The 26,709-nt window shown below is 44.0% G+C and overlaps 1 protein-coding gene and 1 pseudogene across 1 annotated transcript in view; one reads left to right on the forward strand and one right to left on the reverse strand.

The window, feature by feature from the left end:
• The window catches only part of ARG2 (arginase 2), a 50,615-nt gene extending 24,620 nt beyond the window's left edge, over positions 1-25,995 (reverse strand). Inside the window, exons 1-2 of the mRNA XM_066277475.1 lie at positions 25,780-25,995; positions 24,397-24,469 (exon numbers count right to left, since the gene is read on the reverse strand). Coding sequence (XP_066133572.1) covers positions 24,397-24,469; positions 25,780-25,887 — 181 coding nt within the window. The 5' untranslated portion in view covers positions 25,888-25,995. The remainder of the gene's footprint in view (positions 1-24,396; positions 24,470-25,779) is intronic.
• LOC136337084 (5S ribosomal RNA) lies at positions 13,859-13,976 on the forward strand (annotated as a pseudogene).
• Positions 25,996-26,709: the final 714 nt, after the last annotated feature.

A 26,709-nucleotide genomic window follows, 5' to 3' on the forward strand; every position in this document is an offset into this window, starting at 1 on the left:
AGGAGAGAGGGGGGGGGGGGGGGAGGAGCTGGAAGCATCAACTCCCATATGTGCCTTGACCAGGCAAGCCCAGTCTATGGGAAGCATTGTAAATAAGCGATTAAAAAAAAAAAAAACCTTCATGGGTAAATAGTATGGGTAAACAATGGTGATAAATTAAACAAATAGTTGGGGTTATGGGAAACCCAAAACAGCTGCTTGGTTCTTCTGGGCTCCCTGGCAAACCTCACTTTTTGGTTTTTATGTTCCTTCGTACATTGTGCATTTAAGCTGGACTTGAATTAGATGAAGGAACTTATTGAAAGGAAACATCTTACACTGTTGCCAAGGTTTCATCAAGTCACTTTAAGAGAATGCCGAGTAGGTATCTGCTTGCTTTCACAGAGAACTCCCAGGATACCAAGACTTTAGAGATCACTGGCTACCACCTGGAGATTGTATTTATAGAAAGAAACACCAGCCCTGGCCAGGTAGCTTAGTTGGTTAGAGCATTGTCCTGATGCACCAAGGTTTGGGTTCAATCCTCAGTCAGGGCCCATAGAGAAATCAACCAATGAATGCATAAGTGAGTAGAACAGAATCCATGTTTTTCTCTCTCTCCCTTCCCCTCTCTAAAATCAATTTTTAAAAAGTTTCTTTTTTTTTAAGAAAAGGAAAGGATATCAAATAAAATAACAGCCCTGGCAGGTTGGCTCAGTGGTGGAGCGTTGGCCTGGCGTGCGGGAGTCCTGGGTTCGATTCCTGGCCAGGGCACACAGGAGAAGCACCCATGTGCTTCTCCACCCCTCCCCCTCTCCTTCCTCTCTGCCTCTCTCTTCCCCTCCCGCAGCCAAGGCTCCATTGGAGCAAGGATGGCCCAGGTGCTGAGGATGGCTCTGTGCCCTCTGCCTCAGGCACTGGAGTGGCTCTGGTCGCAACAGAGCGACACCCCAGATGGGCAGAGCATCGCCCCCTGGTGGGCGTGCCGGGTGGATCCCAGTTGGGCACATGCGGGAGTCTGACTGCCTCCCCGTTTCTGGCTTTGGAAAAATACAAAATAATAATAATAATAAATAAATAAAATAACATTTTCCAACCTCATTATAAGGGACCATATCTGGTGCCTAATGTCAGTGGACACCACCCTTGACTCTGACACTCGCCTCCACCTACAACAGGCACTAAAGACTCCTCAAGGACAAGAAGCCACTGACATCAGAGGTAGACAGCTACCCCAAGACATCCACAAGGCCTACATACCTAACAACTGACGTTGAATTCAGAAACCAGCTATTTTGATTATCTTTTCCTGTCTGCTAATGATATTAGCTATAACATAACTATACCTGGACCCTGGCTGGGAGGCTCAGTACATAAAGCATTGACCCAGTGTGCCAGAAGTCGCAAGTTTGATCCATGTTCAGGGCACATACCAAGAAGCTATCAGTGAATGCACAACTAAATGGAGCAGCTTAGTGAACGATGAGTTGATGCTTTTTTTCTCTCTCTCTCTCTCAAATCAATGGAAAATTAAAAAAAAAAAAAGATATACTTGTTCTTTGGATTTTTCTATATATTCCAACTGTTAATGATTACTAAACATGTATAATAACTTTTAATCCTCCTGTTATGTCTTATGTAAATGTTGTACTAGATGGAAAAGACAGAAAAATGAGAAGGGTGACAAAACTTAGATCACGGTAGAAATGATCTACAGTACTTTTGCAATGAAGGCCACGAGACCTGACTGCCTTGCACTTACCCGCCCTTCCCTTTTGGGAAAATGCAACAAGATGATGTGGACACTGAGGCTTCCTAGGAATAAGCCTTCCTAGCGATGTGAGGCAACACTGTCCGACCCAGAGGTGGGTCACTGATGCATCCTTCCGATTGATTTATGACCCAAAGAGGGAATTGTGGCCAGATTATGGTGGGTAGTCACTGCCCAAGCCTATGAAAGGTTTATCTTTGCCTCAGGCAAGCCCTGTCCATTGTTCTTGTGCATCTGGGTTTACATACACACTTTTGAAATGACAGAGTAATCCTTTCTTCCAGACCTCTTTTTTAACTATCCTGTAATCCAATCATAGAGGACCCGCCCCACCACACACACACACACAGCTTTCTCCCACCTTAATGCAATCTTACTTATATTCTCTTCTAAATTCCAAATGATAAAGGAAATTGCAAAATTTGTTTTCCATAGCATTTGAGATCTTGTTTCCTGGCAGTTGTCATCAGTTTGGCTTAAACTAAAAACAAACAAACAAAAACACTACAGCTATGTCAACACCCAGTTAAATCTTGGAACACCCTAAACCCTGCCAACCACTGTGTTGCACCCTGCTGTGGCTCAATTCTTGGGTCACACAGGAAGGTGTTTTCTACTTCTCTTCCTATTCAGGTTCTGGCCTCTACAGGTGAGAGAGGGAGCCAGGAAGATTTCATCCTTCTTTTAAAATCTGAGCATTACCACACTTATTATATTAACACACACTCACTACCAAGAGCATTAAATAGAGAGTAAATTTATTCAAGGATTAAATTATTTAAACCAACCACAGTAACTGGGCCTCTGAAATGTGCTATTTTGGATACTGAAGGAATAATGCAACACACTAAGTAACTAGAAGTCAGCCTCACCTGAAACGGTCATCATCAGGTCCTGGTTCAAAAACAATTATATCTCAAAAAGGGGGCAGCCTGACCAGGCGGTGGCACAGTGGATAGAGCATCGGACTGGGATGTGGAGGACCCAGGTTCGAGACCCTGAGGTCGCCAGCTTGAGTGCGGGCTCATGTGGTTGAGCAAAAAGCTCACCAGCTTGAGCCCAAGGTCACTGGCTTGAGCAAGGGCTCACTCTGTTTGCTGTAGCCCCTGGTCAAGGCACATATGAGAAATCAATCAATGAACAACTAAGGAATCGCAACGAAGAATTAATGTTTCTCATCTCTCTCCCTTCCTGTCTGTCGTCCCTATCTGTCCCTCCCTCTGACTGTCTCTGCAATAAAAAAGGGGGGGCAAAAACTGGCCATTAACCCCTACTAACATCATTATCTGGTAACCAAACACCTTGTGAGAGTTATTCTTTGAGCCATACATTATTAAAAATCTGGGAGACCAGCCCTGGCCGGTTGGCTCAGCGGTAGAGCGTCGGCCTGGCATGCGGGGGACCCGGGGTTCAATTCCCGGCCAGGGCACATAGGAGAAGCACCTATCTTCTTCTCCAGCCCTCCCTTCCTCTCTGTCTCTCTCTTCCCCTCCCGCAGCCAAGGCTCCATTGGAGCAAAGATGGCCCGGGCACTGGGGATGGCTCCTTGGCCTCTGCCCCAGGCGCTAGAGTGGCTCTGGTCGCGCCAGAGCGACGCCCCGGAGGGGCAGAACATCGCCCCCTGGTGGGCAGAGCGTCGCTCCCTGGTGGGCATGCTGGGTGGATCCTGGTCGGGCGCATGCGGGAGTTTGTCTGACTGTCTCTCCCCGTTTCCAGCTTCAGAAAAATACAAAAAAAAAAAAAAAAAAAAATCTGGGAGACCAGATGGCTTCTAGGGAGCAAATCACTTTTAAGAGGAAGGAAGTAGTGATCTAGGAAAATCTCATGGGTCAGTGAATGGAGTGTGGATGAAAAAGAGGCTCTAACAAATCTGACAAGTCCAGTGACTGAAATTAACCAGCCTAAAATAACACCCCAAAGAGGCATTTTTAGGTGGCAATATCTGCTACCCCTTCAGATGCTTTGCCCTCTTTCTTAACAAAAACTGTGTACTTACTGTGTAATTTACTTTGAAAGTAAATTACTAACTCGGCAGGTCATTGGTGGGTAGTCACACCCCATGCATATGACTTCTTTAGTAAAAGGTTTATGCCTTAAGAATGCTCTGTCCAGCCTGACCAGGTGGTGGCGCAGTGAATAGAGCATCGGACTGGGATGCCAAGGACCCAGGTTCGAGACCCCAAGGTCGCCAGCTTGAGCGCGGGCTCATCTGGTTTGAGCAAAGCTCACCAGCTTGGACTCAAGGTCACTGGCTTGAGCAAGGGGTTACCTGGTCTGCTGTGGCCCCAGGGTCAAGGCACATATGAGAAAACAATTAACAACTAAGGTGTTGCAACAAAAAACTAATGATTGATGCTTCTCATCTCTCTCCATTCCTGTCTGTCCCTATCTATCCCTCTCTCTGACTCTCTGTCTCTGTAAAAAAAAAAAAAAAGAATGCTCTATCCATTGTTTGTCAACGTAATCCTTTTTCAGACCCCTTAGGGGCAATCCCTGCCTTGCTTTCTCCCACCTTTGTGTAATCCTCCTTCGTGTAATCTTCATTAAATTCCCTCCTTAATTTCAAATATATAAAAGAAATCGCAAAACTGTCATTTTCAGGAGCATTTTCTCGGTCTGTTGAGATCTTGCTTGCAGGTGGATCCTCTGGCTCTGTGGGGGTTCAGAACTGCCACCCTGAGATGTGACTCAGTAGTATGTAGATTCTGAGCTAAAGTTAACTTTAGCTGTACTCAAGAGAAGGCTCTGTCCTTCCCTTAACTACCTAGGACTTAAATTAGGGGCCCTGCCTATAAAAGATAACCTCTTTTCACCTATTAGGGAGGGCAAACTTCTATTTACTAAACATCGGCTCCCTTTGAGGCCCTCACGGTGCCCTACCTCATCCCTAGCTCGGAATGTCTTGTATATGATCTTTGAACCTCTCCTGTAGGTGGGGTTCCCATAGATATGCATGTAATTAAATTTAGTTTGTTTTCTCTTGCTAATCTGTCTCATGTCTATCTGATTATTAGATCAGTTGAAAGAACCTTGAGGAAAGTTTCTTCCTCCCTGTTGGGTAGATAAAATATATTATACTCACTTTGTTAAAGATGGCGCTGCCCACATAGAGGCCTGTTGCCCAGGTGATATTAATGTGTGTTGGGGGCGGGCTGTGGGCAGGCAGGACCCTTATAGCCTGGGGCTTGGTTTTAGGACTAAGCCTGTCCCACCCTTTTTGATGTGGGGTGGTACAATCCCATCATGCCCCAGATAAGTGACTTTGTATTAGAGACTTCCGTATTTTGTATATTGGATTAAAGGTTTTGATTTCTATACTATAAAATGGGGACAGACCGGGAGCTTGCTCTCTTAGTTCCTGAGATTAACATTAGAAGAGAGAGCACAGAGCAGAGAAAGGCCTTGTGGAGGAGGCCAGGAGAAGCAGCCAAGATGGCGGAGTGTTGAGTGAGCAGCCAGTTTGTGCAGAGTTTGTGCAGGGAGAAGGAAGGAGATGGGGAACAGAGGTGAATAAGTCTGGTGAGCTAGAAACCTTTGATCCTAGGAAACTCGGAAAAGTCAGTAGCTTTGTGAGCACTGAATGTGACTGGGTTTTGGAGCCCAGTGTGTGTTTTTACTTGCCCACTGGGTGCAAGCTAGGATTAAAGATGATGGCCCACCAGTTTTTGGCTCCGTTGTTTCTTTACCGACTGTCCGAATCCAATGCGAACCTGCATGGGCCAGGCTGCTGTCATGGTGACCCTGGCCACTGGCTTTACACTCCCCCATAACTCAAACTCAAACGACTCTTATAAAAATGTTCTGGCCTTGTCCTTATAGCTTGGTTGGTTAGAATGTAAATCTGAAACACAGAGGTTGTGAGTTTAGTCCCCAGTCAGGGCACATACAGGAACAGACCAACGTTCCTGACCTCTCCCTTCCTCTCTCTCTAAAATCAATAAATAAAATTTTTTTTTTCTGGCCCTGGCTGGGTAGCTCAGTTGGTTACAGCATCATCCCAATACACCAAGGTTGAGAGTTTGATTCCCACTCAGGGCACATACAAGAATCAACCAGTGAATGCATTAATAAGTAAAACAACAAATCGATGTTTCTCTCTCTCTTGCGCTCTCTGAAAATCAATCAATAAAATTTTTTTCCCTACAGATTTGAATGTTCTTATGTCAACTGAAGTTATAGGAGAAAAACACAATGTGTTGGAGAAGAAAAATTTTTTCTGCCCTTCAAGGCTCTTCTGACTGGTCTAATAATCAAATTGACATGATAGATTAACAGGAGAAAAACAAAATGTAACCACATGCATACCTCCAGTATACACGGTAGAGACCCAGGACCACTTAGTTCCACCACTTTAAAGACTATCTTTAGCTAAAGACAAAAGACGTTGGGGGATGCAGAGTCAGTTATAGGAGCTTACCAGGTAAACCACAGTAAACAAGGGTAAGATTGTTACGAGGATTTAAGTCCCTACCTTTTGCATTCATGGTGGGTGAAGGCCTGCTACAGTGAGGGAGACACGCTTACAAATGGAGATTTCCCTTACAAACATAAATGTGCTTTTACTGAGGGTAACTTCTATTTGGCTTCTCCCATGCCTGTCATTCCTTAAAATTAACCAGCCTAGCCCTGGCCGGTTGGCTCAGTGGTAGAGTGTCAGCCTGGCGTGCAGAAGTCCTGGGTTCGATTCCCGGCCAGGGCACACAGGAGAAGCGCCCATTTGCTTCTCCACCCCTCCCCCTCTCCTTCCTCTCTGTCTCTCTCTTCCCCTCCCGTAGCGAGGCTACATTGGAGCAAAGATGGCCCGGGCACTGGGGATGGCTCCTTGGCCTCTGCCCCAGGCACTAGAGTGGCTCTGGTTGCAACAGAGCGAAGCCCCAGAGGGGTAGAGCATCGCCCCCTGGTGGGCGAGCCGGGTGGATCCCGGTCGGGCGCGTGCGGGAGTCTGTCTGACTGTCTCTCCCCGTTTCCAGCTTCAGAAAAAAAAAAAAAAAGTTTAAAAAAAATTAACCAGCCTAAAATAATCAACACCCCAAAGAGGCATTTTTAGGTGGCAATATCTGCTACCCTTTCAGATGCTTTGCCCTCTTTCTTCACAAAAGCTGTGTACTTACTGTGTGCCTGGCACTCTGCTAAGCCCTAGGGATAGAGAGAGAAGGTATGGCTTGCAGCTTTCAAAGAGCTCACAGCCTGGTCAGCAGACAGACAGGGAAAGCACATTCTGTGCTAACTGCTATGATGCAGCTGTGCACAGGGTGTGGTGAGAACAAAGGCAGGTGCTGACTCAGAGCCAGGAAGACCCAGGGCAACTTCTCAGAAGAGGCAACATCTGAATCTTGAAGATTTTAGCCAGGACTCAATGGGAAAGGCTTACCAAGCAGAATAGGCGCATATCTTCAGCCCTCCCAGAACAATCCAATCTCTGTTGCCCAGAGGTCATTCAGGAGGACTGTGCAGAGATGAAGCAAGAGGAGGGGGCAGGGTCCAAGTCTTAACAGCACTAGAGAATCAGGGTCCAAGTCTTAACAGCACTAGAGAATCAATAAGGTTTTCAAGTTAGGAAGTGGCAAATCAAGTCTGCACTATGAATCTAGAGACCTGGTGTCCTGTGGAAAAGGAACAGGCCGGGAGAAGAGCAGCTCCACAGAGGGCAGTGGGAGGGAACTGACAGATTCCAGCAGCACTTAAAGGGGATAGGAGGAGAGATAATGGGTCTGCCCTCCAGCTTTCTGGTTCTGCAACTGACAAATTTTAAGGAAGACACAGGGGAAAGGAGTGGAGATTATAAATTGAGTTTTGACTATGTTAGCATTGGGGTGCCTGACTATCCTGTTGAAAATACATGGAGCGTGACCAGGTGGTGGCGCAGTGGATAGAGCGTTGGACTGGGACGTGGAGGACCCAGGTTTGAAACCCCAAGGTTGCCAGCTTGAGCGTGGGCTCATCTGGCTTGAGCAAAAAGCTCACCAGCTTGGACACAAGGTCACTGGCTTGAGCAAGGGGTCACTCACTCTGCTGTAGCCCCCGGTCAAGGCATATATTAGAAAGCAATCAATGAACAACAATGAAGAATTGTTGCTTCTCTTCTCTCTCTCCTTTCCTGTTTGTCCCTATCTGTCCCTCTCTCTGTCTCCCTATCTCTGTCACAAAAACAAAACAAACACGGAAATGAGGCAGAATAGTGAGAAGCGAGGAAAATTCCTGGGCAAGTGGAACGGGGAAACTGAGACATATAGCTGATTCAAACTACTTCATCCAGCACCCTGACTCACCTGCCTCCATTTCCCTTACACAACCAGTCCTTTAAGCATTAAGCCTTCAGGACAATGGGGTTCTGATTAGCATAAAATAATCTTAGGAGCAAAGCCTCACAACATCTGTTGACTACAGTGACAGAGATTTGGTCAAACTAGAGCTAACATCTAGGCTTCAGCTGTATTTCAGCTCAAGGCCTATAAAAGCAGCAAAACCAGACAAAGTGATACCATGGCTGGCCTTAGGACCAGATATAATGACCAATGACCCCCTGCCCTAGCACCAGCCAATCAGTAGAGACCAATTTCCTGACCCTATGTGCTCATTTTGATTAATCAGCATATTAAAGGACACAGTTGGAAAGTTGGTTAATATTCTATTGAGACCACCCCTAAAATTCCTGCCTTTAGTAAACAGCCAAAATCCCTTAACACAAAGGACCCAGTGCATGCTCTCTCTTTAGATCACTTCCACGCCTTCTTTCTTCAGGTGTGTATCTTTGCTTTCTTTCTAAGCTCTAAGAATTCCCACAAGACACGCAACCAGGGGAGCAGCAGGCAGCAGCAGCTCATCCCCGGCTACACTTCTGACCCTGCCTCCAAGGGCCCTTCTTTTGATTTGATAACTTATTTGTTGAGTCCATACAGCCCAACTAGCTCACTTCTTCTGCCTCTGTGACGTCCTTTTTATTTTATTCAGTGAGAGGAGGGAAGGCAGAGACATATGTGCCCCAACTGAGATCCACCCAGCAAGCCCACTAGGGGGCAATGCTCTGCCCATCTGGGGGTTGCTCCATTGCTCAGCAACTAAGCTCTTTTTAGCACCTGAGGCAGAGGCCATGGAGCTATCCAGAGCACCCAGGGCCAACTCGCTCCAATCGAGACATGGCTGCAGGAGGAGAAGAGAGAGAGAGAGAAGTGAGAAGGGGAGGGGTAGAGAAGCAGATGGGCACCTCTCCCGTGTGCCCTGACCAGAAATCGAACCCAGGACATCCATGCACTGGGCCGATGCTCTACCACTGAGCCAGCCAGGGTTTGCCTTTCTAACTTTCTAAAAGGCAGCCTTTGAGCAGCCACTTAATTTTTCTCTTTGAATATATTTTCATTTTGCATTCTAAATAAACTTCCTCTTTTTTTTTTTTTTTGTATTTTTCTGAAGCTGGAAACAGGGAGGCAGTCAGACAGACTCCCGCACACGCCCGACTGAGATCCACCCGGCACGCCCACCAGGGGGCAATGCTCTGCCCATCCAGGGCGTCGCTCTGTCGTGACCAGAGCCACTCTAGCGCCTGGGGCAGAGGCCAAGGAGCCATCCCCAGTGCCTGGGCCATTTTTTGCTCCAATGGAGCCTCGGCTGTGGTAGGGGAAGAGAGAGACAGAAAGGAAGGAGAGGGGGAGGGGTGGAGAAGCAGATGGGCACCTCTCCTGTGTGCCCTGGCCGGGAATCGAACCCGGGACTTCCGCACACCAGGCCGACACTCTACCACTGAGCCAACCGGCCAGGGCCAATAAACTTTCTCTTGTGCTAGCTTGGCTCTGAATTCTTTCTTTGCCAGACTCAAGAACCAAGAGCTAACTTTGCAGCAAACAGAAACAAGTTATTGACTCAATTCTAGGCAATATTTAATGGCTGATAACATCACTTCTGATGAAAGTATATACGCAGTCTATCAAGCAGAATTGCCAGAAAAAGAAATTGAACGTAAATCTGATCTTGATCCAATTACCAATTTACAGGATATACAGAGGACAAAAAACATGTCATAGGCCTGACCTGTGGTGGCGCAGTGGATAAAGCGCCGACCTGGAAATGCTGAGGTCGCCGGTTCGAAACCCTGGGCTTGCCTGGTCAAGGCACATATGGGAGTTGATGCTTCCAGCTCCTCCCCCTTCTCTCTCTCGGCCTCTCCTCTCTCTGTCTCTCTGTCTCTGTCTCTCCTCTCTAAAAATAAATAAATTTTTAAAAAAATAAAAAAAAAATAAGAAAAACACATGTCATAGGATGACATGGGGCAGATAAAATATATATGTTATTATGCTCTTGGCCCTGGCCGGTTGGCTCAGTGGTAGAGCGTCGGCCTGGTGTGCAGAAGTCCCGGGTTTGATTCCCGGCCAGGGCACACAGGAGAAGCGCCCATCTGCTTCTCCACCCCTCCCCCTCTCCTTTCTCTCTGTCTCTCTCTTCCCCTCCCACAGCCGAGACTCCATTGGAGCAAAGATGGCCTGGGCGCTGGGGATGGCTCTTGGCCTCTGCCCCAGGTGCTAGAGTGGCTCTGGTCGCAACAGAGCGACGCCCCGGAGGGGCAGAGCATCGCCCCCTGGTGGGCAGAGCGTCGCCCCCTGGTGGGCATGCCGGGTGGATCCTGGTCGGGCGCATGCGGGAGTCTGCCTGACTGTCTCTCCCCGTTTCCAGCTTCAGAAAAATACAAAAAAAAAAAAAAATATATATATATATATACACACACACACACACACACACACACACACACACACTGCTCACTTTGTTAAAGATGGTGTTGCTCACGTGGAAGCCCGTCAGCCAGGTGATAATATTCTTGCTTGGGATGGCCATGATTATATTAATGTGTGTTGGGAGAGGGCTTTCGCGCCAAAAGGTTTTAAAAGAAACCTGTTGTTCCAGGGAAGAGGGATTATGTTCTAGGAGGAGAGCAGAGAGGAGAGCAGATAAAGCCCACATGGAGGAGAGGAGAGGCAACCAAGATGGTGGAGTGTGGAAGGAGAAGCCAGTTTGTACAGAATTTGTGCAGATAGAAGGAGATGGGGAACAGAGGTGAATAAGGCTGATGAGCTAGAAACCTTTGATTCTAGGAAACTCGGATAAGTCAGTAGCTTTGTGAGCACTGAATGTGAGTGGGTTTTGGAGCACAGTGTGTGTTTTTACTTGCCCACCTGGTGCAAGCTAGGATTAAAGATGATGGCCCACCAGTTCTTGGCTCCATTGTTTCATTACCGTCTGTTGTCTGTCTGAATCTAATGCGAACCTGCATGGGCCAGGCTGCTCTGATGGTGGGTGGGGCTATTGGCTTTACAGGATGCAATCTGCAAAATCCAAACTGAGACAGTCCGCAGACCCATGACCTAGTTTCTTCTACAAATAAACTGCAAGGAAGGATGTTGGGCAGATAGAGTATATTATGCTCACTTTGTTAAATATGACGCTGCCCATGAGGAGGCTGTTGCCCAAGTGATATTAATGTGTGTTGGGAGTGGGCTAAAGGCAGGCAGAATCCCTGTAGCCTGGGGCTTGGTTTTGGGATTAAGCCTTTCCCACCGGTTTTGATGTGGGGTGGTACAATCCAATCATGCCTCAGAGAAGTGACTTTGTGTTAGAGACTTCCCTATTTTGTATATTGGATTAGCAGGTCTGCGGGCAACACAAAATTGTTCGGCGGGCCGCGAGTTTGAGACCCCTGGATTAAGGGTTTGGATTTCTACACTATAAAATGGGGGCAGAACAGGAGCTTACGCTCTTGGTTCCTGAAATTATCATTAGAGGAGAGAGCAGAGCAGAGAGCAGAAGGAGGCCACGTGGAATAGGCCAGGAGAAGCAGCCAAGATGGCGGAGTGCTGAGTGAGAGGCCAGTTTGTGCAGAGTTTGTATCTGGGATAAGGAAGGAGATGGGGAACTGAGGTGAATAAGTCTGGTGAGCAAGAAACCTTTGATTCTAGGAAACTCAGATAAGTCAGTGGCTTTGTGAGCACTGAATGTGAGTGGGTTTTGGAGCCCAGTGTGTATTTTTACTTGCCCGCCGGGTGCAAGCTAGAATTAAAGAAAATGGCCTATCAGTTTTTGGCTCCATTGTTTCTTTACCGACTGTCCGAATCCAATGCGAACCTGCATGGGCCAGGAGGCGGCTGTGATGGTGGCCTTGGATACTGGCTTTACAAAGGAGGAAATAACAGGAACCTACAAGGGGCCCTCGGGTTACAGCAGTCTTGACATACATCTTGAGTTTATGATGCTCACTCCCATGAAAACTTAAAAAAATAAGAGATTTGAGTGTTTCAGTTTATGCCATTAGCATTGTACTTACTTACGGGCTACATGGGCAAACTAGTTTCGTTGCACAGCAGGAGACTACTGTTGGTCAAAGAAATTTGTAAAATAGGATTTTTTTGTTTGTTCACTAATAGCTTGCATTGGGGGCTGGGCAACACCAGGTGTATGTGGTCTGTGAAATTGCAAATTACCTTCCTGCTTGGGAAGGGTCATTGTCTTGCTAATGTTTGCTGGAGGAGAGGTTTTCCTGCCAGAAAGTTTTGAAAAGAAGACAAGGCAGAAAAAGAAGCCATGTTTGCAGAGTGAGAGAGGAGAGAATGCAGGGTGCTGAGGAAATGGTAAAAAAATAAACATAAAAAGTGTAAGTTAATAGGAGCAGTGAGAACATTAAAAGGTGCAAGGGCAGACACAAATGTAGAAAATAAAGGAATAGACTTATTCCCTCCTTTACAGAATTTCTTTCTCTGTCCTTTTCAAATGTTTGTAAACCTTTATAAATGACTAAATGAGCCTCTTCCCAGTCTCACAACCCAAGAATGTTTCCTCAAGGATTTGGGAACTGTCTTTTTGAAATGTAAATACCTAGCCCCTCCCCACTTCCCATTTTTTGTGGGAGCAGAATAGGCTAACTTCTGTGGGCACAGGCGGTGGGTGCCTTGCTCTAATTTGCAAAACTACCTTCTGAGTTAAGATATGAAAAGTCCCTTCCAGGTAAAACCAATCAACCAACCCAGGAGGCCATTCCAATTTCCTTAATTTAGGAAGTGCTCTATGTGACAAAGGTACTATCAAATCCTCTTACTGGAGGACTAGTTATTTAGCTTGAAAACATCTAACGACTTGCACCTGCTTGGCTATATAAAAGGGTGAGATTTGTCTTTGCAACCTATTAGCAGATTGCCTGATTTAATGCTTATTCAATAATAAAATGTTTTCTTCCTCTACTTTTGTGGAAAGGTTTTCTCAGTTGAGATTTCTAAAAATTATATTTACTCAACACTGGGTTGATATTAACTTATTCTAAGTGTGATAATGGTATTGTGAAAAAGTTTTAAAGAATTCTTTTATTTTAAAGATATATAATAAAATATTTGCAGACAAAACTATGATATCTCGTTTGCTTCAAAAGGTATGGAGGCAGGGTGAAAAATATTGCTGTGTACTGATGATTGATGCTGGGTGATAGATGCATGAAATTCATCATGTTCCCACTTCTAATACTGTTATGATTGAACGCTTCCATAATAAAAAGAGAAGATACATCTAGGCCTGCTTGCATACAGGTGTGGAGCTGGGAGGGAAAATAAGTGCTGGAGACTAAGCTTCAGAGGCCTTAGCAAACAGGCGATTGGAAAGCCATGGAAATGGACAGTGTCAACCCAGATAACATAAAGGCAGAGGATCAAGCACAGAACCCTGAGGACCACCAACATGGAAGGAGTAGGAAGCAGAAGAGTTAGTATAGGAACCAGAAGAGTTAAAACCAGAAGAGGGTGGTGTCAGTTTCAGTAAGGAAGGAATAGTTTATGTTTCAAATAAGGTGAATGTTGTCTACAATATTAGAAAGTAGCAACTCAGCAAAACCAGTTTCATTTCAGTGATGGGTCAGGACACTACTATGGCAAGTTGAAGTTTAAGAAGGCAGACGGGAAAGCAGGATAGTTATGGCTCAGAAGGGAAACAAAATAACTATAACATCTAGAAGATTACACAGGCCAAGGGGGTGGCAGGTAGATTAGATAAGATTAATTATCGAAGGGCCAGGTTAGTAGAAACTGAGAAACAAGTGGAGAGAAGGGACAACTACAGGATCAAGGACCCTCAGAACACAGGAGGGTCTACGGCCATACCACCCTGAACGCGCCCGATCTCGTCTGATCTCGGAAGCTAAGCAGGGTCGGGCCTGGTTAGTACTTGGATGGGAGAACACAGGAGGGCAAGGGATCTAGAGCCCAGGGACATGGTGGGCTAAGTGATACCTGTCCAATATCTATTCTTCCCATCTAGAGAGGCAGGAGTTTTAGCTGGGAGTGTGCCTTTTTTTTTTTTTTTTTTTAAGCAAGAGAAGAGACACACAGAAAGAGAAAGAGGCAGACAGACAGACAGGAAGGGCAAAAGATGAGAAGCATCAATTCGTAGTTGTGACACTTTAATTGTTCACCAGCCGAGCCGATGATCTCTTGCTCAAGCCAGAGACCTTAGGCTCAACCCAGTGACCATGGGATCCTGTTGAAGATCCCATGCTCAAGCTGGAGACCCCACACTCAAGCCAGATGAGCCCATGCTCAAGCAGGCGAACTTGGGGTTTCAAATCTTGGACCTCAGCATCCCAGGTCAACGCTCTTCCACTGCGCCACCACCAGTCAGGCTATCTTAATTTACTTTTAAATGTTCCCTTTTATATTTTCAATTGTGGTAAAATACACATAAAAATAATCATCTTAAACTATTTTTAAGTGGTATTAAGTACATTCATTCATCATTGTGCTGTAACTCTCAACACCATCCATATCCAGAACTCTTTTCATCTTGCAAAACTGAAATTTTGTATCCATTGAATAATATCTCTCCATTCCTTCTCTCCCCAGTCCCTGGAAACACCGTTCTACTTTCTGTCTCTGGGAATTTAACTATTTTAGGTGCCTTGTAAATGTACGTGTGTCTTTTTGAGACTGGTGTATTTCCTTTAGCACAATGTTTTCAAGCATATATTATAGCATATATCAGAATTTCCTTCCCTTTTTAAGGCTGAATAATATTCCATTGTTATGTATGTACCATATTTTGCTCAAGCACTCATCCATCAATGGACACTTGCGTTGTGTCCACCTTTTGGCTACTATGGATAATGCTGTACAAATATCACTTCGAGACCTCACTTTCAATGTTTGGATATATGCCCAGAATGGAGTTGCTGGATCATATTTTTCACTTTCTGAGGAACCATCATACTGTTTTCCACAGTGCCTATATCACTTTACATTCCCACCAGGTGCACGTGTTCCAGTATCTCCACTTCCTTCCAACATGTTAATTCTTTTTTTATGTTAGCCATCCTAATGGGTATCATAATTTGCTTTTAACAGATTAAGAATGACAAAATAGTAAGAACTTAGCACAGTGTCTAGAACATGGTAAATGTTAGATATATAACAACTTTGAAATAAAAGAGGTGCGTTCAATTATTTGCTGCTTTTATAAGCAGGAAGGATATAGTTATACTTAAATTTTTCAAGTTCCAATAATACATCTGCCTATATTCAGGCTCATCATTGGTAGTCTATGCTTTTGTGAGGCGCCAGCACATTACTACTTCCGGGAAAGCTTCATCATACTCCCTACAGAAAGTAGTACCCATTAGCAGTCACTCCCCATTCCCCTCTCCCCCCAGGACCTGGGAACCACTGATCTACTTTCTCTTTCTAAGGATTTGCCTGTTCTGGACATTTCATGTAACAGAATCATACAATATGTGGCCTTTTGTGTCTGCCTCTTTCACTTAGTATAATGCTTTTTCAAGGTTCATCCATGTTGTAGCATGAATTAGCAATTCATTCCTTTTTATGGCTCAATAATATTCCATTGTGTGGATGTATCACTTTTTTTTTTAAATAATTCAAATTTCCCATTAAAATCTAGATTTCTGGCCTGACCTGTGGTGGTGCCGTGGATCAAGCATCAACCTGGAAACGCTGAGGTTGCTGGTTCAAAACCCTGGGCTTGCCCAGTCAAGGCACATATGGGAGTTGATGCTTCCTGTTCCTCCTCCCCTGCTCTCTTTCTTTCTCTCTATCTCTCTTCTCTAAAATGAAGAAATAAAAATAATTTTTTTAAAATTTAGATTTCTGGCATTTCTTGAAAAAGCGAAGAGTAGAAAGCCCTCCTCTTCCCACGTGGAACCACTGGCTAGAGCCCAAAAATAGCTTTTTGGTCCTTGAACACTCCAGGCATCTTTCTATCTCCAAATTTTTGCTTCTATCTCTAAAAGTTTGTTTCTCAATGGAATTTGTAAACTGTTTTATCATCAATCAGGTTCTTTAAGTTTCAGACGACTGAAACCTGTTCTGGCTAATTCCAGCAGAAAAGCATCTGCTCAATTTGTATAATTCATAGAAGTGTGTGTGTGTGTGTGTGTGTGTGTGTGTATGTGTGTGTGTGTGTAATTCACAGAATCTTTAATTAAGAGGGCCCAAATCCGGTTTAAAGGCCAGACTGGCAGAAATAATGGCCCCAACGATCACATTGCAGGACGGAACAGTAATGATACTGTTGCCTGTCGCCTCCATTATTAGAGAAAGGCACTAGCAGCTTACATGGCTGATCCCCATGACACTGGACAGAAGCTACTGCTCTGCTGCTGCCATCAGTGCCCATCACAAAATGAGTTCTTCGCTTCCCCTTCTCCTTGAATTTCAAATCAAAGTTTAGGATGGGTGCCTCTGTTGGCGGAGCTTAGGTCAAGTGCTCATAGCCCTTGCTGAAATGAAAACAAGGTGAGATGTGGGTGAAGATAAGTCTAAAAAGCTAGGTGAAGGTCAAATTATGGAGGACCTATAGTATTGGTTAAGTGTGGAACACACACCAGTCATGGTTGAAGGACAAATACCAAAATGTAAAACTTAAAATGAAAATGTATTAGAAAGATGTATCTAGCACAAGCTTGAGATTTCATTGTTTATAGTAGGGACAGGTTAATTTTAAAGTATGAAACTTTAAATCCAATCAAAAAAATAACCAAAATAAATATAGCAATTTAGATGGTACATGACTCCAAGTTTTCTCCTGCTAATCTAAATTTTTTTGGAAGAGTACATGACCAAACTCTGCATATAAAGATATTTTATATGCACAGGAGTGTGCCCAGGCAAGAATTTTAACCTTTGTCTGCTCATTCTAGAAGTCTCAGGATCTTTCTACTGCAGGAGCTTCAGCATAAGCAGTGCCCAGCCAGTGAGGTATCCTATTCATGATGCCAACTATGTGGGCAGAAGAAACTCCCTCTATCTGCAAAGTTGTTTCAGCCACATACTCTTCCAAAATATTGAAGAAGAGGAAATACATCCTACTTTTATGAGGCCAACAATACACTGACACCAAAACCAGGCAAGGACAACACACACAAAAAATGTATTACAGGCCATTATCTGATGAACATAGATGCAAAAAGCTTCAACAAAATATTAGCAAATTAAATACAATAATACATCAAAAAGATAATACATCATGATCAAGTGTTCATTCCAGGGATACAAGGATGATTCAACACAAGCAAACCAATTAATGTCATACACCACATTAACAAAATAAAAGATAAAAATCATATGATCTCATCAATAGATGCAGGAAAAAGCATTTGACAAGATATATTTATGATTAAAACACTCAATAAAATAGGTATAGAAGGAAAGTACCTAAACATAATAAAAGCCACATGTGATAAACCCTCAGGTAATACAGTCAACAATAAAAAACTGAAAGCTTTTCCTTTAAGATCAGGAATAAAGCAAAGATGTCCACTCGCACCTCTGTTATTCAACATAGTACTGGAAGTCCTAGCCAGAGCAATCAAGCAAGAAAAAGAAATAAAAGGCATCCTAACTGGGAATGAAGAAGTAAAACTGTCATTATTTTCAGATGACATGATTCTATATAGAGAAAACCCTAAAGACTTTACCCAAAACACTATTAGAAACAATAAACATACAATATAGTTGCAGGATACAAATCAGTAATAGAAATATACTTTGCATATTTATATACTAACAATAAAATATCAGAAAAGAAATGAAGAAAACACCTGACCTGTGGTGGCACAGTTGATAAAGCGTTGACCTGGAATGCTGAGGTTGCCAGTTCAAAACCCAGGGCTTGCCTGGTCAAGGCACATATGAGAAGCAACTACTACAGGTTGAAGCTTCCCACTTCTGGCCCCACCTTTCTCTCTTTCTCTCTCCTAATTCTAAAATTGATAAATAAAATCTTAAAGAAAAAGCGAAGACAACAATCTTATTTGCAATAGCAAGAAAATGGGTAAAGCACCTAGGAATAAACAAAGGAAGTGAAGGACCTATTCATGAAAACTACAAGACAGTATTGAAAGAAATTAAAGACACAAAGAAATGGAGATATTCTCTGTTCATGGATTGGAAAAATTAACATATTAAAAAGGCCATATTAGCTGAAGCAGTAATACAGATTTAATGAAATCAAAATTCCAATGGCATTTTTCAAAGAAATAAAAACAAACAAAAAAATTATATTTGTAAGGAACCACAAGAGACACCAAACAGCCAAAGCAATCCAGAGAAAAAGGAACAAACGTAGAGAGTTATCACACTCCCTGATTTTAAATTATGCTACAAGGCTATAATACAATAATCAAAACAGTAGGATACTGGCAGAAAAACAGATATACAGACCAATGGAATAGAACTGAGAGTCCAAAAATAAACCCACACATATATGGGTAACTAATTTTTGACAAAGGAGCGAAAAACATACAATGGCAAAAGGAGAACCTCTTCAATCAGTGGTGTTGGGAGAGCCACATGCCAAAGAATGAAACTAGACAGTTATCTGACACCATACACAAAAATTAACTCAAAATTTATTAAAGACTTTAATATGAGATGTGAAACAGTAAAATATATAGAAGAAAACATAGACACTAAATTTATGGACCTTGGTCTCAAGGGAGTTTTTTTGTGAACTTGACCCCAAAAGCAAGGGAAATTAATTGAATTAAAATAATGAAGGGGACTACATCAAACTAAAAAAGCTTTTGCACAGAAAAAGAAATTATCAACAAAACAAGAAGGCAACCCACCTAATGGGAGGATATATTTGCAAATGATACCTCCAATAAGTGGCTAATATAAAAAAAAACAACTCATACAACTCAACAAAGAAAACTCCACCCAATGCTGAGGTCACTGGTTCAAAACCCTGGGCTTGCCTGGTCAAGGCACATATGGGAGTTGATGCTTCCTGCTCCTCCCCCTGTCCTCTCTTTATCTCTTCCTCTCTCTCTCTCCCCTCTCTCTCTAATAAAAATGAATAAATAAAATCTAAAAAAGTAAATAAATAAATAAATAAATAAATAAGAAAACTCCACCCAAATACTCCAATGAAAAAATGGGTAGAGGACCTGAACAGACATTTTCCCTAAGAAGTTATACAGATGGCCATTAGATATATAAAAAGATGCTCAACCTCACTAGCTACAATATAAGGGAAATGAAAATCAAAACCACAATGAAATACCAAATGAGAATGGCTACTTACACCCATTAGAATGGCTACTTTTGCCTGACCAGGCGTGGCGCAGTGGATAGAGCGTTGGACTGGGATGCAGAAGACCCAGGTTCGAGACCCCGAGGTCGCCAGCTTGAGCGCCGGCTCATCTAGTTTAAGCAAAAGCTCACCAGCTTGGACCTAAGGTCGCTGGCTCCAGCAAGGCGTTACTCGGTCTGCTGAAGGTCCGCGGTCAAGGCACATATGAGAAAGCAATCAATGAACAACTAAGATGTCGCAACAAAAAACTGATGATTGATGCTTCTCATCTCTGTCTGTTCCTGTCTGTCTATCCCTTTCTCTGACTCTCTCTTTGTCCCTGTAAAAAAAAAAAGAATAAAAAAAGAAGAGCCTGACCAGGTGGTGGCGCAGTGGATAGAGCGTTGGACTGGGATGCGGAAGACCTTAGTCTGCTGAAGGCCTGCGGTCAAGGCACATAAAAAAAAAAAAAAATAGTTAGGATGTGGAAATAAGCTAAGTGTCCTTTGACAGATGATTGATAAAGGAGCTGTAGTACATATGTACAATGGAATAGTACACAGCTATAAAAAGAGATAGTGCCATTTGTGAAAACATGGATGGATCTTAAGAGTATCATGCTAAGTGAAACAAGTCAGTTGGAAAAGGACAAGAATCATTTCACTCGTATGTGGGATAAAAAAGAGAAAGCAACAAATGAACAAAGTCATAGGTACACACAACAGTATGGTGGTTACCAGAGGGGTAAGGGGGTAGGGAAAGGAGAAAGGGGTGACAGAAGACTAGAGTGTGAGTAGTGAGCCTGACACAATGCAATATACAGATGTTGTATTATAGAACTGTACACACGAAACAATGTTATTAACCAATGCTACTGCCAATAAATTAAAAAATAAAAGTATGAAGCTTTAAAGCCAATTAAAAAAACACCAGCCTGACCTGTGGTGGTGCAGTGGATAAAGCGTCGACCTGGAACGCTGAGGTTGCCAGTTCGAAGCCCCGGGCTTGCCTGGTCAAGGCACATATGGGAGTTGATGCTGCTTGCTCCTCCCCGCCACACACACACCTTCTTTCTCTCTCTCTCTCCTCTCCTCTCCTCTCTAAAATGAATAAATAAAAGCTAAAAAAAAACTTAAAAAAAAACACCAAAATATACAATGTGACAGCAAATTAGATGGCATCTGACAAAATTGAGAAGCATCGTTGCATGTAAAGAGCAATAGAAAGACTTTAAACAAAGGAGAAGTACAGTCTTAGAACACTCTGGTGGCAGGAAAGAATGTGAACTGAGAAAGGCAAATACGGGGCAAGAAACACCATTGGAAAGTTATAGCCAGGTGTGAGAAGGAGAGGGCAGAGCCAGAGCAGTGCCACTAGAGAATTCTAACCCTTTAGGAGTGAAATCAGGACTGTGAGCAGCAGATGTAAGGGACAAAAGGGAAAGAGAATTGTGACTGCCTTGCAGTTCAACTTGAGTAGATAATGAATGACAGTATGAAAGAGACAATGGAAAGACAGCAGGACAAGCAGATTTGAGGGAAAAGATAAAGAATTTGTTGAGTTTGAGCCATCTGTGAGAGTTATGATTACTTAGAGCAAAGTTGGAGGAAAAGTGGGGACATCAGCATTTGAGGGTTGGAAAGAGGAAGAGGATCCTACAGAGGAGTCCAGGAAGGACCAGTCAATGGAGAGGGAGGACTCAGGAGAGAGTGGAGTCTTGGCTAACACAATATTTCAAGAATAAAGTGGTTAGTTGTGCAATAGAGATGTCCAGAAAAATAAAGGCTGACAAATCAGTGAGCTTGCTCAAGATGGACCATTTCTGGGGAATGGTTGGATGAGAACCATGCTGAAGCATCACTGTCGAACAACTAAACTTGTGATTGCTAACATTCTCCATCAACCACTGAAAGCAAATACAAACCCCTGAACTCACATGCTGATCTGTTCTAGAGAAACAGCTCTCAAACCTCAGGTCCTTATGTTTAAACAATTCTCTCAGGGCCTCTTATCAGTTCTTGCTGAAGCAGACTAGATTCTTGGATCTCAACCAAAGCGATTCCGGTTCTTTGATGGCACGCCAGTGGAACATAAAGAACAGATATCCTAAATTGGGACAAATAAATGGGAATAAATGTTCCAAATGGGTTAGGATAGCTCCCAAATGACTTACCGAACTCCAGGACTCTTGGCCTGGTCACAGTGACATATTCATTTGGATAGTTGTGCCAGAGGCTGTCACCTCTTTTGATTACCACAGCTAGGTCAAGTTACCATAACTACAATGAGAGAGACCTCAAACCATTCATCTTAGTTTACAGCTGCCTTTCCCCACAGAATATTCATTCTACTTCTGAAGGAAAAAGGGCAAATTACCATGGCTATCAGAGCCAGCCGGAATCGGGAGCAGGGGCACTACATCTGAGCCCTGCCAGGCCAATTGCCTCTTTTATTTCTCTCAGGTTCTCTTCATTTTAAAATTAAGTGGCTACCTGAGAGAGGAACCACTGACTGTCCTCACTAAACCCAGACAATAGGTCAAATCCATTCATTTCTGAAAACAGAAAGTTTAACTGATGCCATGGCAACACTGACAGCCTGTGACATCAGAGCAGAGAGCAAGGAACAAAGAGATTTGTGAAAGTTACCTTTCCATGGGTCTTCTCTCTCTTGAAATTTGACCCATGCTGTTTATTTGAAAGTGCTTGAAGGACTTAAGTTATTTTGGTACTATTTCAGAATAGAGCATTGAAATTTCTCTCAGTGCTTTTCTCTAACATGTTCCTGGAGATTAGCCCAACCACATGCTGGAAATTTGCTGAGTGCCACAATCTTATAAATACGCAATGCGATTCTATTTCAGACTGCTCACCATCAGTCTGGGCTACCAATTGATCTACCAATCAACTGAAATGTAAGAATATAAACTATAAAACTAAAACTATTGTTTAAAAATGAAAGGGAGCCTGACGTGGTGGTGCAGTGGATAGAGGGTCAACCTGGAATGCTGAGGTCGCTGGTTTGAAACCCCAGGCTTGCCCAGTCAAGGCACATACAACCAGCAAGCAATGAACAACTAAAGTGAAGCAGCTATGAGTTAATACTTCTTGCTGCCACCCCTCTGTAAAATAAATAAAATCTTAAATAAAAAACAAAAGAACAACAAAACACATCACTTTAGGTTGAGAGTTTGCAGAGGAAGTATTATACTATTTAAGGGAGAATGGCTGCCTCAGGTTGGAGTGGAAAAATACCATGAACTGGGACAGGAAAGGAGGCTTACAAAGCATGAGTAAGAGGCTGCTACAAATGCGCCCATCCTCCTCATTCAGCGCCTCCACTGAATATTGTCTCCTGTGTGAGAGGCTGGAAGTGATTCTTGTCAGGAGTCTCTGAAGGCTGAATCCAGCAATGAGCAAGCAATGGGAGCAGTGCCAGGCCCAGCTCATCAGAGGGGCTGCATATTTGTCCAGTATTTAAAAATAGTGATTATCAGAGGTTGCTGTCTTCAGTGTAAAATAGTGCTTTTAAAAGGCAGAATGTGTAGAGCTGATTTAAAGAGACAGCATCCTCACTTACAAGCAAGAATAAAAACCTCCTCCATTAGGTACCATGTGACACATTAAAACTAAATTGTAATAATTTATCTTTGATCATCATGCTGAACTTGGGGAATAATTAAAATAATTAAGAAAGAAACCCTATTGAAGAAGGAACCTCAATTACTTAACAAGAAAAGTTTTGAGCATTCAACCCAAAATACCATATCCATATGTAGCCCAGAGGCATATGAAGAACACTTAAAGTGATTCCAGTGACTTCATTATTCCGCTGTATTTTGGAGGAGATGAACCATCTGGAATGGACCCAATGATCAGCTGAGGAGGTTTCAAAGCAGGAATGAGAGGATTGTAGCTCACCTAGATTCTGTATTACTAGCTCCAGGACCTACAGCTTCCTGTTGCCATGCCTTTTGCACTTACAGCTCTGGAAAAGACACATGTGAATGGTACTAATATGAATGGAGGAAACGACCCCTAACATCCACTAGAAGCACTTGGGTTAGACATAGAGAAGAACCTTCCTACCATAAAGGTGATGGAATTTGGTGCCCTATTTCTAAAAGAAGGGTTCTCCATTACTTTATAATAGTATTCATCTCTGGGTCCCATTGATTCTGCTTCTATAAATTTATAGTACCATCCTAGTTACAGGACTGCAACTTTACTTCTGATTACCTGGGGTATTTGTGAAAATGCCCCGGTCCTATCTCAGTGCCAATAAATCAGACTCTTTCATGAAGGGGCCTAGGAATAAGTATTATTAACAAGCAGCCCAACTGATGTTCCTAATTAGGAAAGTTTAGAAAACACTAATCTAAGGCTCTGCTTATAGTAATATAAAGCTGTTAATCCTAGGGAAGAAATGAATGATTTGAAGAAGGAAACTGGCCAGACTGATGAGTCAAATGCACCTCATGATTGAGTGAGGAAGGCTAGACTTCTAGAGGGAAAGATCGACTGTGAAGTTCGAGTCGGAGCTAGCATTCTTACACAACTTTGCTCTCATTAGCAGCTTGTTCCTGGCCCTCCCTCTCTCTATCTCTTTGCCTTCCACACACTCTTTATTGCAACAAGACTTTGCCTGAAGACTGACAGCCTGACCAGGCGGTGGTGCAGTGGATAGAACGTCGAACTGGGATGCAGAGGACCCAGGTTCGAGACCCCAAGGTTGCCAGTTTGAGCAAAGCTCACCAGCTTGGACCCAAGGTCGCTGGCTCGAGCAAGGGGTTACTTGGTCTGCTGAAGGCCCACGGTCAAGGCACATATGAGAAAGCAATCAATGAACAACTAAGGTGTCGCAACGAAAAACTGATGATTGATGCTTCTCATCTCCGTTCCTGTCTCTCTGTCCCTATCTATCCCTCTCTCTGTAAAAAAAAAAAAAAAAAAAAAAAAGACTGACAGATCTTAAGCTGTAGATGGAATACAAGGAAGACTCTTCCCAAGCCAATGCATAGCTCATGCTGTGAGGTCCCTGGATCGAAGACTCTGAACTGGTCTGCTACCTCCCTGCACAGACATCTCAGATCCCCCACTTACCCAAATTGGAGAGCCTTTTCATCAAGCCAGCTTCTCGTACAGCAGCAGGACCATATTCCACTCCTTTTCTTTTCTGACACATAAATTACACAGTGAGATGTGAGGGAAGATGATTGAAATTTATAGTTCATAAAAATACAGAAATCTGCTATCTTATACAGTAGTCTCCCCACTCTTTTATCTGCAAGGAATACATTCCAGGACACCCCTGTGGAAGCCTGAAATCTCAGATAGTACCAGATTCTATGATAAAGTTTAATTTATAAATTAGGCACAGTAAGAGATTAACAACAGTAAAATATAACAATTATAACAATAAGGGTTAGCAGAACAAGCAGTGAGCTATCTCAACAGTCATCTGATAACCAAGAGGGCTAAGTGATTCACCAGTGGGTGGTGCAGATGGCGTGGATACACTGGACAAAGGGATGCTGCTGGTCTTGCCAGGACAGAGAAGGACTGCTCGAGATTTCATCATGCTACTCACAACAGTGTGCAATTGAAAACTTATGAATTGTTTATTAATCGAATTTCCCATTTAATATTTTCAGGCCACGGTTGACCATGGGTAACTGAAATATTGGAAAGCAAGTCTGAGGGAGGGACCTACTCTAATAGGTCCCTCGGGACACCTGACATTATCATTATTTTCACATGAGATCTTGTTATTTCGAACACTTGCAGTGAAAGAGGGGAAAACAACAATCACTGGAATCAAATTAATCTTCCAAGCTCATGTGTGAAGAGCAAGCGGAAGCCAGGACAGGCTGAGCCAGGTGAAGATCTATCTGGTTGTTGGGTGTGTGGCTGGCAGAGACTAGATCCCGAGCTTCCCCACCAGTGAGCTGGGGTGTTTGTGAAAATGCCCTGCACGTTCCCTTCATTGAGGAGAGAACAGCCCCTCGCCGTCCTCCCGCGGCTAGAGCGACCAGCGCCAATTTCCTTTCTAATTAGTGCTGAGAATGGATGCTGAATTCTTAGAGCTCGCTCTCTATAGCTGTTTTCCACCGGAGATACACGTCGATTTCTCCTCCTTCAGCCTCTCTTTGGAATACTCTCCCTCTCCTCCATCACCCCAAGCGGGACCCACCACTTTCTCGCTCCTCCCGGGGAGGCCGCAGAAACCCGCCAGCTCGCTGCCCCCTGTTTGATTCGCACACAGGGTGCTCTCCATCCCCTCCCCCTTCCCCATTTTCTAGCGGAGAAAACCCCACGTGCTCTCCCGGTGCCCAATCGCGGGAACCCACCAGGTCCGTCCCCACTAGGTTTCTCCTCATCCTCTCCTCGCTTCGTCCCCATCCCCCCCCCCCCCCACACACACACATTGTCAGGTTCTGAGGGCGGAGGAGATTTTGCTCCAGGGTGTTAGATCCTAATTCTCACCTGTCCCTGTGAGAATGGGGCTCCAATCACAGCCACAGAGTGGACAGACTTTTTCAGGACGAAATGCACCTGCGTCCGGAGACGCAAGAGGCTGCTTCTTAGGGACATGAGGGCAACGCCGGAGGTCGCCAAGCTACAAGCTGCTCGGTGCGGCTCCCCGCCTCAAGTGAGCGCCGCCGCCGGGAACTGCGGTTACCTACGGGTGCGGAAGCCGCACAGCGCAGCCCGAGACGTCACGGCCCCGCCCCGACGGCCGTGCCCCCGACCAGCCCCCCGCACACCTTCCCTCAGGCCCCGCCCCTGCTCCTCGGGCCGAACACGCCTTCACTGATGTCACCCCCACCACCACCACCGGCCGAGGCAGCTCCCCCTCTAGAGACGAGCCCTTGTGGTTGACGCCATAAAGCCAATATCAGAGACTGGCCATTAAGAGCGTGGTTACGTTCAGGTGTGTCCACTCGCGGGAAGCGGCTGGGCTGGGCTTGGTCCGACCCGATCCCATGTGAGTACCCCTCCAAGACCAAGTAGACATCAGTTGCTCCGTTGCATCTCAGAGCTCATGATCAGCAATGCACTTACCTTTGGGAATTGAAGGCTAGGAAATCAAATATAGATTAGAGCTCTCTGGGCCAGGCATGTTAATAAAATCCCACCCATTTTAGGTATTGTGGATGGGAAAATTAGGATTTACAAAACAATTACCTTCTAGATGTTTTTTATTCTTTACCTAAATAACGGAAGCACTGGTTATTAAAAACTAAACATAGCAACATATCTGGACTATTTCTAAATCTTAGAGGCTGAAAAGCTGAAAGTAACAATTAACTAGAGTATAATAATTGTTTAATTATAGCAACCAGCGAAGGTTCTAAGAACTTTTAGCCCTCTAACAATTCTCTTTTTTTTTTAATTTTTTTTTTTTTTTAATTT

Source organism: Saccopteryx bilineata, chromosome 4, assembly GCF_036850765.1.
Source record: "Saccopteryx bilineata isolate mSacBil1 chromosome 4, mSacBil1_pri_phased_curated, whole genome shotgun sequence".
In the NCBI taxonomy this organism is placed as follows: Eukaryota; Metazoa; Chordata; class Mammalia; order Chiroptera; family Emballonuridae; genus Saccopteryx; species Saccopteryx bilineata.